This window comes from Schistocerca cancellata, chromosome 8, assembly GCF_023864275.1.
Source record: "Schistocerca cancellata isolate TAMUIC-IGC-003103 chromosome 8, iqSchCanc2.1, whole genome shotgun sequence".
Taxonomy (NCBI): domain Eukaryota; kingdom Metazoa; phylum Arthropoda; class Insecta; order Orthoptera; family Acrididae; genus Schistocerca; species Schistocerca cancellata.
Genome location: NC_064633.1, coordinates 599,937,773 through 599,952,208, shown reverse-complemented (window position 1 = coordinate 599,952,208; position 14,436 = coordinate 599,937,773). Strand labels below are relative to the sequence as shown.

Sequence of the window (14,436 nt, the reverse complement as noted above, 5' to 3'; positions counted from 1 at the left end):
GCTTTCGGGGTTTGGCAGCATGTAATTGCGCTCGACTTGCGATGATAGTTTCTGACATGGTGTCGCGGACGGGAAGCATTAGTTGGCGCACATCAAGAGCCCGTTTCGTCAGGTGACCGTGTCGAGAAGAAGGCGCGCCAACATCCAGCTTCTGCAACAGCGACGGCCGACAATGAGTGACTGTCGCCACATCCTCGATCGACGGCTTCAAACCTTCAATCAACCGACAAGGAAGACTGGAAGCACGTAAAGTTTTAGAACTGTATGGAAGACCTCAGCTTTTCAAACTTTTAAAATTATTGCATCACAAAATTACAGCAACTTAGCATGAACCTTTGTTGCTCATTGTTCCAATTGCATTGCCAAGCAAGGTCCCTTCCTTTTCCGAAATGAACCCGAGTGTCGTTGAAATTCAAACGCCAGCATTAACGTAATATAATTCAATTTCGCTGCTTTAATTTCAAAGTTCAGTTAAAGTATTCATAGCTGGCTACAATAGTTAGATTACACTAGCACAAATTAAGAGTGCGAGTTTTGTTACCGTATTTTAGCTTACCTGTGACTGCAGCTCAGCTTGGTATGTACTAAATTTTACTATTGTTAATTGTTCAGAATCATTTAATTCAAGTTCAAAGTTAAATCTCTTATTTCTAAATTGTGTAGATTCAAGTAGCTTTTGAAATGATTGTTGAGGTAGTCCAAGACTAACCGCATTTTACTGAATTTCGTTGTGCTTCAGAAACAAAGCTCACTGTTAATTTCAGTCACTAAATTAACTTTCAATTTTCCGGTTTTATTAATTCTTTTGCTAAATTAAGTCAGAGTGTAGCGAAATTTATTACTTCTGACAAACTTTCAGTTTTCACACTACACTCGTCAACCTTCAGTTGCCACGCTTCTAGTGCTAATTATATGTGTAATAATCTTTCTTTTTCAGTTAGTGTAGTAATTGTCCTTAGGACTGGCGACCGTAATTTTCCCCAAATCTCAAATATCTAATTACCGCTAGTTTATTGTTAACGTAACGGCCGCACATTTACTTTCTTTATTAACTTTACCCCTTTTTCAAAATTAATTTCCAACAGTGTCATTAGCATTTTTCCTTTCATTTAGATGTAACCCTTTCCTCCCTCTTTACCGACAAATTAACCTCGGTGACGATTGCTTTTCCCAAATTTCCATTAGGTACACACGGTTTAATTTTCCACTGTCATTAAGGTCGATAAGTGAGGGGGAGGTTACAAGGAGGACGTAATTTTGTGCCAATACACATTTGATTCTTGTGGTAAACTGACTTTATTAAATTTTGTCAGTAATGTAATCATTATTTCTAACTTTCTGATTTCTAATCTGTCATAAAAAGGTTCTTACATAAGCTCAGTTATCTTGACGAATTTTGCCGCCCTGTAGGATCAATTCAATGCCCCCGCCCCATACAGCTACAAATATTTTGTAAATTTCATTCGTTGTGTCATTGATACATGACCTGCTACTTTCTCATATTACACTGCCTGACACAAGCTAGTTTTTGATGTCACTGGCCTACGTCATTAGTATCAGAATGAATATCCAAAACGAGTTGTTCTCAGTTTTATTTACATACCAACACGCGTTGGAAAAGAATTGACATAATGTTAGTGCGATTTCCGGCCCCCAATCGAGGAGAAATACCGTAATTTTACTGCGATTTATGGCTTTCATTCGAAGATAGATGCCGTAATTTTCGTACGATATTTACCGTGTGATGTAGCACAGTAGCGTATGTTCACCAGCCGCGACTGACTGTAACCTCATAATGCGGCAGCGCATTCAAAGGACAGGTGACGTCCTTAACAGACAGTTAACAGCAGAGAAACATTACGTCGCACCTTTTCCCTGGTTGCTTATCATCTCCAGTTGTTGTTGTTGTTGTTGTGGTCTTCAGTCCTGAGACTGGTTTGATACAGGTCTCCATGCTACTCTATCCTGTGCAAGCTTCTTCATCTCCCAGTACCTACTGCAACCTACATCCTTCTGAATCTGCTTAGTGTATTCATCTCTTGGTTCATCTCTTCTCATCCATCTCAGCATCACGCAAATTAACTAGACTGCATTCCATTATCATCGTTTTGCTTTTGTTGATGTTCATCTTATATCCTCCTTTCAAGACACTGTCCATTCCATTCAACTGCTCTTCCAATTCCTTTGCTGTCTATGACAGAATGACAATGTCATCGGCGAACCTCAAAGTTATTATTTCTTCTCCATGCATTTTAATACCTACTCCGAATTTTTTCTTTTGTTTCCTTTACTGCTTGCTCAATATACAGATTGAATAGCATTGGGGAGAGGCTACAACCCTGTCTCACTCCCTTCCCAACCACTGCTTCCCTTTCATGTCCCTCGACTTTTATAACTGCCATCTGGTTTCTGTACAAATTGTAAATAGCCTTTCGCTACCTGTAGTTTACCCCTGCCACCTTTAGAATTTGAAAGAGAGCATTCCAGTCAACATTGTCAAAAGCTTTCTCTAAGTCTACAAATGCTAGAAACGGAGGTTTGCCTTTCCTTGCCGGCCGCGGTGGTCTAGCGGTTCTGGCGCTGCAGTCCGGAACCGCGGGACTGCTACGGTCGCAGGTTCGAATCCTGCCTCGGGCATGGGTGTGTGTGATGTCCTTAGGTTAGTTAGGTTTAAGTAGTTCTAAGTTCTAGGGGACTTATGACCTAAGATGTTGAGTCCCATAGTGCTCAGAGCCATCGTTTGCCTTTCCTTAATCTTTCTTCTAAGATAAGTCGTAAGGTCAGTATTGCCTCACGTCTTCCAGTATTTCTACGGAATCCAAAGTGATCTTCCCCGAGGTCGGCTTCTACCAGTTTTTCCATTCGTCTGTAAAGAATTCGTGTTAGTATTTTGCAGCTGTGACTTATTAAACTGATAGTTGGGTAATTTTCACATCTGTCAACACCTGCTTTCTTTGGGATTGGAATTATTATATTCTTCTTGAAGTCTGAGGGTATTTCGCCTGTCTCATACTTCTTGCTCACCAGATGGTAGAGTTTTGTCAGGACTGGCTCTCCCAACGCCGTCAGTAGTTCTAATGGAATGTTGTCTACTGTCTGAGATAGTAAGTTGGATAAAATCAGTGAGCTGGGCATTGCGGCGAGGCTGCGTGTTTACCTTGGTGGCCGGCCCGGAGCAGCCGAGGCTGGCGGCCAGCGCGCCGGTGGCGTTGGCGGGGTCCGCGTCGATGTGGAACCGGGCGGAGGCGACGCCGCTCTGCAGCACGAAGCGCACCGCCAGCGGGGGTTCCCCGGCGGCTGGCGCCAGCGCGGGCGCCGTCAGCAGCAGCGACGCCAGCGCCGCCCCCTCGGCGCGGCCGGCCAGCGTCACCCGGGCGGGGTCGCCGCCCACCGCGGGGGCGTTGCGGCGCACCCAGCGCAGCGCCTCCAGCACGTCCAGCGCCCCCCAGTTGCCCGCCGCCGCCGAGCTGCCCGTGCTCAGGAAGCCCAGCACGCCTGCCGACCGAACCCTGCCGCTTCAGGCCGCCGCGTGTATTTTGTAAAGGAAGTCATATTTACGTACAAATCTATTTCCTGCGTCAGTCTTTCATTTATGAGTTTATATGATTGCAACCATTTCCTACGGGTTCTTCTCCAGATCTTGGCTGTGAGAGCCCATACACTGATGAGCGACAACATTACGACCACTGTCCACTGCGAGGTTGAATGCCTCCTAGTGTTGCTGCAGGCACACGAGGTGGTAAGGAAAAAATGTAAGCGCAAGAGAGGCGAATGGGCAGTCATTATAGTGGAAAAATGGCTCTGAGCACCATGGGACTCAACTTCTGAGGTCATCAGTCCCCTAGAACTCAGAACTACGTAAACCAAACTAACCTAAGAATATAGCTGCCTGCTCAATCGCACATTACTGCAACTGTAAAATTGTTTTAAAAATAAAAGTGCTGTGACATACTACATTTATATTATTACTACTGTCACATCATTCATGTATCTCGTCTATATGTTGTCACCTGTTTGTTGCACTGTATTTACACAATACCATATAAGTAACATTCATACAACTGCCCATCACATTTTCCCAATTTACTTGTAATTAATGCTCACTGAATATGGTATTCTTTGTAATATAAATACTTGTAATGTACTCGTAATGCTACCTCGATTCTTTAAAAAAAATCACTGCTACCATACTTGATTCAAAATTTCAGTGTACCATAGATAGATGTTAATACAATTGTTACTGTCAGATTATTCATTTTATCTCACCTCTATGTTGCTCCTTGTATATAGCACAGTATTTACATAATACCATATAATAGCATTCACACAAGCTGTTTACTACATCTGTCAACTTCATTTGTAATATTATACGCTCATAATGTAAGGTTTATCTTTGTGTTTTAATTTTCATTAAGTTATGTCATTCTTTAAAAACAGTCATTCTGTGAAACCAAAGCAACCTGTATATTGTGATGTCTCTGAGAGAGAACGTCTCTGACACTGTTGAGTTTGTAAATCTGCAATCTCTGTGATAACTTCACATGTGGCAAATTCTTTTTGGTGTGTGTGTGTGTGTGTGTGTGTGTGTGTGTGTGTGTGTGTGTGTGTGTGGCGCTTTGCACAATATAGCGATGTACAAGTTACGTAAGTGCTGGATATATTTAGCAATATGTGAAAAATACAATCCTGCAACTTCGCAACAAAATCGCGCGGAATTTTCGACGTAAGTACCAGAACCACTTCTTGTTGTTGTTGTTGTTGTCTTCAGTCCTCTTGAAAATGCCTCTGGGCGCTATGGCACGCAACATCTTAGGTCATAAGTACCCTAGAACTTAGAACTACTTAAACCTAACTAACCTAAGGACATCACACACACCCATGCCCGAGGCAGGATTCGAACCTGCAACCGTAGAAGTCCCGCGGTTCCGGACTGCAGCGGCAGAACCGCACGGCCACCGCGGCCGGCTCTTCAGTCCTGAGACTGGTTTGATGCAGCTCTCCATGCTACTCTATCCTGTGCAGGCATCTTCATCTCCCAGTACCTACTGCAACCTACATCCTTCTGAATCTGCTTGGTGTATTCATCTCTTGGTCTCCCTCTACAATTTTTACCCTCTACACTGCCCTCCAATACTAAATTGGTGATCCCTCGATGTCTCAGAACATGTCCTACCAACCGATCCCTTCTTCTAGTCAAGTTGTGCCACAAACTCCTCTTCTCCCCAATTCTATTCAATACCTCCTCATTAGTTATGTGATCTACCCATCTAATCTTCAGCATTCTTCTGTAGGATCCTTTATTGTATGATTATATGATAGCGGAACAAACACTGGTAGCAGTTACTTCTGTAAAATATCTGGGAGTATGCGTGCGGAACGATTTGAAGTGGAATGATCATATAAAATTAATTGTTGGTAAGGCAGGTACCAGGTTGAGATTCATTGGGAGAGTCCTTAGAAAATGTAGTCCATCAACAAAGGAGGTGGCTTACAAAACACTCGTTCGACCTATACTTGAGTATTGCTCATCAGTGTGGGATCCGCACCAGATCGGGTTGACGGAGGAGATAGAGAAGATCCAAAGAAGAGCGGCGCGTTTCGTCACAGGGTTATTTGGTAACCGTGATAGCGTTACGGAGATGTTTAACAAACTCAAGTGGCAGACTCTGCAAGAGAGGCGCTCTGCATCGCGGTGTAGCTTGCTCGCCAGGTTTCGAGAGAGTGCGTTTCTGGATGAGGTATCGAATATATTGCTTCCCCCTACTTATACCTCCCGAGGAGATCACGAATGTAAAATTAGAGAGATTAGAGCGCGCACAGAGGCTTTCAGACAGTCGTTCTTCCCGCGAACCATACGCCACTGGAACAGGAAAGGGAGGTAATGACAATGGCACGTAAAGTGCCCTCCGCCACACACCGCTGGGTGGCTTGCGGAGTATAAATGTAGATGTAGATTTCAAAAGCTTCTATTCTTTTCTTGTCTAAACTATTTATCGTCCAGGTTTCACTTCCATACATGGCTACACTCCATACAAATACTTTCAGAAACGACTTCCTGACACTTAAATCCATACTCGATGTTAACAAATTTCTCTTCTTCAGAAACGCTTTCCTTCCCATTGCCAGTCTACATTTTATATTCTCTCTACTTCGACCATCATCAGTTATTTTGCTCCCCAAAGAGCAAAACTCCTTTACTACTTTAAGTGTCTCATTTCCTAATCTAATACCCTCAGCATCACCCGACTTGATTCGACTACATTCCATTATTCTCGTTTTGCTTTTGTTGATGTTCATCTTATATCCTCCTTTCAAGACACTATCCATTCCGTTCAACTGCTCTTCCAAGTCCTTTGCTGTCTCTGACAGAATTACAATGTCATCGGCCAACCTCAAATTTTTTATTTCTTCTCCGTGCATTTTAATACCTACTCCGAATTTTTCTTTTGTTTCCTTCACTGCTTTCTCAATATACAGATTGAATAACGTCGGGGACAGGCTACAACCCCGTCTCACTCCCTTACCAACCACTGCTTCCCTTTCATGCCCCTCAACTCTTATAACTGCCATTTGGTTTCTGTACAAATCGTAAATAGCCCTTCGTTCCCTGTATTTTACCCCTGCCACCTTCAGAATCTGAAAGAGAGTATTCCAGTTAACATTATCAAAAGCTTTCTCTAAGTCTACAAATGCTAGAAACGGAGGTTTGCCTTTCCTTAATCTAGCTTCTAAGATAAGTCGTAGGGTCAGTATTGCCTCACGTGTTCCAACATTTCTACGGAATCCTAACTGATCTTCCCCTACGTCGGCTTCTACTAGTTTTTCCATTCGTCTGTAAAGAATTCGCGTTAGTATTTTGCAACCGTGACCTATTAAGCTGATAGTTCGGTAATTTTCACATCTGTCCACACCTGCGTTCTTTGGGATTGGAATTATTATATTCTTCTTGAAGTCTGAGGGTATTTCGCCTGTTTCATACATCTTGCTCACCAGATGGTAGATTTTTGTCAGGACTGGCTCTCCCAAGGCCGTCAGTAGTTCCAATGGAATGTTGTCTACTCCCGGGGCCTTGTTTCGACTTAGGTCTTTCAGTGCTCTGTCAAACTCTTCACGCAGTAGCATATCTCCCATTTCATCTTCATCCACATCATCTTCCATTTCCGTAATATTGTCCTCAAGTACATCGCCCTTGTATAGACCCTCTATATACTCCTTCCACCTTTCTGCTTTCCCTTCTTTGATTAGAACTGGGTTTCCATCTGAGCTCTTAATATTCATACAAGTGGTTCTCTTTTCTCCAAAGGTCTCTTTAATTTTCCTGTAGGCAGTATCTTTCTTACCCCTAGTGAGATAAGCCTCTACATCCTTACATTTATCCTGTAACCATCCCTTCTTAGCCATTTTGCACTTCCTGTCGATCTCATTTACTGCATTTTTATATTTTCTCCTTTCGTCAATTAAATTCAATATTTCTTCAGTTACCTAAGGATTTCTACTAGCCCTCGGTTTTTTACCTACTTGATCCTCTGCTGCCTCTACTACTTCATCCCTCAAAGCTAGCCATTCTTCTTCTACTGTATTTCTTTCCCCCATTCCTGCCATTTGTTCCCTTATGCTCTCTCTGAAACTCTGTACAACATCTGGTTTAGTCAGTTTATCCAGGTCCCATCTCCTTAAACTCCCACCTTTTTGCAGTTTCTTCAGTTTTAATCTACAGTTCATAACCAATAGATTGTGGTCAGAGCCCACATCTGCCCCTGGAAATGTCTTACAACATAAACCCTGGTTCCTAAATCTCTGTCTTACCATTATGTAATCTATCTGAAATCTGTCAGTATCTCCAGGCTTCTTCCATGTATACAACCTTATTTTATGATTCTTGAACCAAGTTTTAGCTATGATTAAGTTGTGCTCTGTGCAAAATTCTACCAGTCGGCTTCCTCTTTCATTTCTTAGCCCCAATCCACATTCATCTACTACGTTTCCTTCTCTCCCTTTTCCTACTACCGAATTCCAGTCACCCATGACTATTAAATTTTCGGCTCCCTTCATTATCTGAATAATTTCTTTCATTTCCTCATACATTCCTTCAATTTCTTCGTCACCTGCAGAGCTAGTTGGCATATAAACTTGTACTACTGTAGTAGGCGTGGGCGTCGTGTCTATCTTGGCCACAATAATGCGTTCACTATGCTGTTTGTAGTAGTTTACCTGCATTCCTATTTTTTATTCATTATTAAACCTACTCCTGCATTACCCCTATTTGACTTTGTATTTATAACCCTGTATTCGCCTGACCTAAAGTCTTGTTCCTCCTGCCACCGAACTTCACTAATACCCACTATATCTAACTTTAACCTATCCATTTCCCTTTTTAAATTTTCTAACCTACCTGCTCGATTAAGGGATCTGACATTCCACGCTCCGATCCGTAGAACGCCAGTTTTCTTTCTCCTAATAACGACGTCCTCTTGAGTAGTCCCCGCCCGGAGATCAGAATGGGGGACTATTTTACCTCCGGAATATTTTACCCAAGAGGACGCCATCATCATTAACCATACAGTAAGCTGCATGCCCTCGGGAAAATAACGGCTGTAGTTTCCCCTTGCTTTCAACCGTTCGCAGTACCAGCACAGCGAGGCTGTTTTGGTTAGTGTTACAAGGCCAGATCAGTCAATCATCCAGACTGTTGCCCCTGCAACTACTGAAAAGGCTGCTGCCCCTCTTCAGGAACCACGCGTTTGTCTGGCCTCTCAACAGATGCCACTCCGTTGAGGTTGCACCTACGGTACGGCTATCTGTATCGCTGAGGCACGCAAGCCTCCCCACCAACGGCAAGGTCCATGGTTCAACCTCACATATTTATTTACGCTGTATTTCATCGTTTGGAGGTTAATTATTTTCACACAGGGCGCTTCTAACTCTGTTTTTATACCGTAGGGCAACAACACACCAATAATACTTCGCCACAGTGGCATAATAAAAATCGAAAACGGACGATGTGGTGTCACCGCCAGACACCACACTTGCTAGGTGGTAGCTTTAAATCGGCCGCGGTCCATTAGTACATGTCGGACCCGCGTGTCGCCACTGTCAGTAATTGCAGACCGAGCGCCACCACACGGCAGGTCTAGAGAGACGTACTAGGACTCGCCCCAGTTGTACGACGACTTTGCTAGAGACTACACTGACGAAGCCTTTCTCTCATTTGCCGAGAGATAGTTAGAATAGTCTTCAGCTAAGTCCAAGGCTACGACCTAGCAAGGCGCCATTAACCATTTCTAGAGAGAGAGTCTCACTTGTATCATCCAGAATGCTGTATACAATGATGGGTTAAAGTTAAGTATTCCAGCAGCTACGTACTTTCCTTTATAGCATTCATTAGGTATCCTGTTTCAGACCTAACGCCAGCCGGCGTGTGTAAACGCGTGCCTTTCGGTTACCCGTCACTGTGGACTGGCTGTCTTGTCAGTCCACAACAGACGATAATGTAAAGTGTATCTTGAAAATCTTGTGAACTGCCGTCTGATGATGAACTTGCCAGTTCGAAACCGGTAACGGCGCTATTTACCTAAATAAATAGCAGTATTAATAGTGGCTGGTTGCTGTTTTCTTCTCTGTAGGAATTAACCTACATTAACCTAAGGACATCACACACATCCATGCCCGAGGCAGAATTCGAACCTGCGACCGTATCGGGCTCGCGGTTCCAGACTATAGCGCCTAGAACCGCACGGCCACTACGGCCGGCCATTATAGTGAAGATACCGGCCACAAATACGGAAATCCACTGATACAAGCGGGTTTGCCAAAGCGCACATTCTTGAGGCGCTGCGGCTGCAAACGGGAATCTCTGAAATGGCGAAGCTGGTCACCTATGGAAAGTGGTTGAAGGATGTGAAATAACGACTAGGCCGTGTGGTACTGGAGGACCACGTCTCATCACAAAACGCAGACGTTCGATGATCCCCCACTGCGTAATCCAAGATAGTCAGCTATCTGTGGCAGATCTGACGACAGAGTACAATGCTGCTGAAGGCTCACACCGTTCAAAGGCCACTGTTGAACATGGAGCTCCTGTGTCGACCCAATAACATCGTCAGTTATGGTTGCAGTGAGCACAGCATCGCTGAGTTTTCACTATGGATTGATAGAAACGTGTCGCCTGTCGAATGAATCTTGGTAGACCACGTTAATGGATGGATCCTTACAGGCTGTCATCCAGGCGAATGGTTGCACGAAACATGCACTGCATTATAAATGCAGGCCAGTGAGGGCAGTACCATGCTATGAGGTACGCTGATTTGGGCTTCCGTGATATCTTTGGTGGTAATCGAAGGCATCATGACAGCATATTGTGGACCACCTGCATCGCTATATGCTTGAAGTCACCCTCTATGGCGACGACATCTTCCAGCAGAATAACTCTTCGTGTTGCGAGGCAATAATCGTGCTACAGTGGTTTGAGGGTCACTATAGTGAACTGACATTGATGTATTGTCCAGCAAATATGCTGATCTGTACCCTCTCGAACATTACTGGGCGCCAGCTGCATGCCCATGAACTACCAACCTGTAATTTGTGGGAACTGCTTGACCTGTACATAGACGTCTGGTGCCGCGTACTTCTGGAATCCAGTGAAGGACTTGCAGAATCCATGCCAAGCAGGATCTCTGATGTACTGTGTTTGAAAAGCGGAACAACACGCAACTGGTGGTCATAATGTTTTGGCTCATCGGTGCATATTATTACATCCACTGATCAAGAACACAAGTTGCAAAAACTGCAACGGTTTTCAAGTACTATTTATCGTCCTCTCCCCAAAAATTCCAAGAAAGAGACGATACTAAAATTCTATAATAAGATGGCGGTGCTGCACTAACGTAAGGGACAGAGACTTGGACTCTACCAGCCAGTTGAACGAGAAAAATTGAAGCAAAGGAGTTGAGACTTCTAAGGAGACTAGCTGGTCACAAACTCGAATTGGATACAAAATAACGAACTGGGGAATGAACTGGGCGTCGAAAGCATTCTTCAGAAAATAGAGGTGGGCAGAAACAAATGGCATAATCACATTCAGAGGATATGGTATGAACGAGCACCTAAATTAATATAAAAATACACTCCTGGAAATTGAAATAAGAACACCGTGAATTCATTGTCCCAGGAAGGGGAAACTTTATTGACACATTCCTGGGGTCAGATACATCACATGATCACACTGACAGAACCACAGGCACATAGACACAGGCAACAGAGCATGCACAATGTCGGCACTAGTACAGTGTATATCCACCTTTCGCAGCAATGCAGGCTGCTATTCTCCCATGGAGACGATCGTAGAGATGCTGGATGTAGTCCTGTGGAACGGCTTGCCATGCCATTTCCACCTGGCGCCTCAGTTGGACCAGCGTTCGTGCTGGACGTGCAGACCGCGTGAGACGACGCTTCATCCAGTCCCAAACATGCTCACTGGGGGACAGATCCGGAGATCTTGCTGGCCAGGGTAGTTGACTTACACCTTCTAGAGCGCGTTGGGTGGCACGGGATACATGCGGACGTGCATTGTCCCGTTGGAACAGCAAGTTCCCTTGCCGGTCTAGGAATGGTAGAACGATGGGTTCGCTGACGGTTTGGATGTACCGTGCACTATTCAGTGTCCCCTCGACGATCACCAGTGGTGTACGGCCAGTGTAGGAGATCGCTCCCCACACCATGATCCCGGGGGTTGGCACTGTGTGCCTCGGTCGTATGCAGTCCTGATTGTGAAGCTCACCTGCACGGCGCCAAACACGCCTACGACCATCATTGGCACCAAGGCAGAAGCGACTCTCATCGCTGAAGACGACACGTCTCCATTCGTCCCTCCATTCACGGCTGTCGCGACACCACTGGAGGCGGGCTGCACGATGTTGGGGCGTGAGCGGAAGACGGCCTAACGGTGTGCGGGACCGTAGCCCAGCTTCATGGAGACGGTTGCGAATGGTCCTCGCCGATACCCCAGGAACAACAGTGTCCCTAATTTGCTGGGAAGTGGCGGTGCGGTCCCCTACGGCACTGCGTAGGATCCTACGGTCTTGGCGTGCATCCGTGCGTCGCTGCGGTCCGGTCCCAGGTCGACGGGCACGTGCACCTTCCGCCGACCACTGGCGACAACATCGATGTACTGTGGAGACCTCACGCCCCACGTGTTGAGCAATTCGGCGGTACGTCCACCCGGCCTCCCGCATGCCCACTATACGCCCTCGCTCAAAGTCCGTCAACTGCACATACGGTTCACGTCCACGCTGTCGCGGCATGCTACCAGTGTTAAAGACTGCGATGGAGCTCCGTATGCCACGGCAAACTGGCTGACACTGACGGCGGCGGTGCACAAATGCTGCGCAGCTAGCGCCATTCGACGGCCGACACCGCGGTTCCTGGTGTGTGCGCTGTGCCGTGCGTGTGATCATTGCTTGTACAGCCCTCTCGCAGTGTCCGGAGCAAGTATGGTGGGTCTGACACACCGGTGTCTATGTGTTCTTTTTTCCATTTCCAGGAGTGTATACATCTCAAGGGAAAATAAATGTTGGGTGTCCTAAGGAGAGATGGAAAGATCAGCTGCAATCTACTTGAAGTTGGAACAGGCAAGAAGGCCTAAACCAAAATTGGATATGACTGTGACGATGAAAATCAGTTTCCTAATATACCACGTTTTTAAATCAGAATAAAAAAGTATATCATTATTTCTCAATCCCATAAATGTCTAAGCTAATGCAGACAGTCCTGCAAAATAAGAGGAAGACCATGAAAAGGGTGTCTAAGGGGTATCCGAGAACCGACGGAGAGAAGAGCAATAGAAGAGGATGAGGAACATTGGCGAAATAGAGACGTTCGGCAACAGAGCAGGGCGATGTGTTGACAGCTGTGACATGCCTGCGACACTGAGAAGAATGTTTCAGTAGTTACGACAGTTTCTTGCAGGATTTAAAACACAAGGTAAAAGGAAGAAATACACGATGACACGAATATATATGACACTTTTATTCAAAGACAACAATTACTCTGAAGTAGCTGCAGTTGCTGATGGTTGCCTGGATATTACAGAAGGAGGGACGTCGATCTAAACAGGGTGTGTGATCTCCAACGCGTGCTGTCCAGCGTGCCCCCACGGTGGCCACAAGTTTTGCAAGGAGTCCCTGTGGTAGGGCGTCCCATTCATCCACCAGCGCGGTTCAACAACTGCTGGATGATTCTTGGTGCAGGTCAAACACCTTGTAAAAAATGGCGCTGCAGTCGCGGGATAATTTGAACCTTCGGCTGGTCGCCATTATAGTGGTTGTAGTCTGATGTGTTGTGTAGTACTGTTGTTTATGAAGACCCTGATTCAATGTTGTATATTTGTTGGGGCGTACATGTAGTATTTGTTGGCTCTGAGTACTATGGGACTCAACTGCTGTGGTCATCAGTCTCCTAGAACTCAGAACTAATTAAACCTAACTAACCTAAGAACATCACACACACTCATGCCCGAGGCAGGATTCGAACCTGCGACCGTAGCAGCAGCGCGGCTCCGGACTGGAGCGCCTAGAACCGCACAGCCACCGCGGCCGGCTATAGTATTTGTTACTCGTAATTCTACTGTCTGCACGTACCAATCAAAAGAAGTACAATGGTGAAGAGTTGTGCAGCGATTAATTGTACAAATAAATTCGAGAAAGGAACGAATATTACATTTCACAGGTATGTGTATATTTTAAGTTGTGTTGTATGTCAGTGCACTTGCTTAATAAATGTTTTCGTAACACGGTATTAGCATAATGTCTGTGCATCTTTTTGCAGGTTTCCTTTCTCAAAACCACAGCTGTTACAAAAATGGTTACACGCTGTCAGGAGGCAAGATTTCCGACCGACAGAATACCATTTTATATGTTCTGATCATTTTGAAGAAAGTTGGCTGATCGGTAGTGTTTTCATGGTCTAGGTTAGGTTGAAACTTGATAATTTGGTCGTAAATTGCCAAAGCACTATGCCATATATAACGCACTTCTCGACATAAAATCTTTGGTAGCGTCAGAAAATATCTATTAATATAGTGGGCAAATCTTCGAGTATTTTGATGCATTTTGCGTACATCTATCGTAAATGAACTACGAAAAATGCTAGGGGTCCAGTACATAACTTTTAGCTACGGCAGATTCCATGTAGTACGTAAGATAAATTCATAAACAGTGACTAGTTGCTGTTTGTTCATAAGTTAAAAAGTATATTGTAGTAACGTATTTAAATGAGGCATTATATTTGCGACCTAACTCAAGGGAAGGCATTTTATAACCAAAAGCGATGTATAAACATTCGAACTCCGCGCGTCAGTTTACCACTCTAATGGCCGCCGGCCAGCTATTCAATTTGTCCGCTCTTTACAGTCGACCACTAGTGCGGTTGTGGGGGTCTGGT

At 44.9% G+C, this 14,436-nt stretch overlaps 1 protein-coding gene across 1 annotated transcript in view; it reads right to left on the bottom strand.

Moving 5' to 3' along the window:
* LOC126095704 (acetylcholinesterase-like) overlaps positions 1 to 12,397 on the bottom strand; it is a 46,006-nt gene extending 33,609 nt beyond the window's left edge. The window contains exons 1-2 of the mRNA XM_049910455.1: positions 12,274 to 12,397; positions 3,158 to 3,495 (exon numbers count right to left, since the gene is read on the bottom strand). Coding sequence (XP_049766412.1) covers positions 3,158 to 3,495; positions 12,274 to 12,397 — 462 coding nt within the window. The remainder of the gene's footprint in view (positions 1 to 3,157; positions 3,496 to 12,273) is intronic.
* Between the last annotated feature and the right edge of the window lie 2,039 nt (positions 12,398 to 14,436).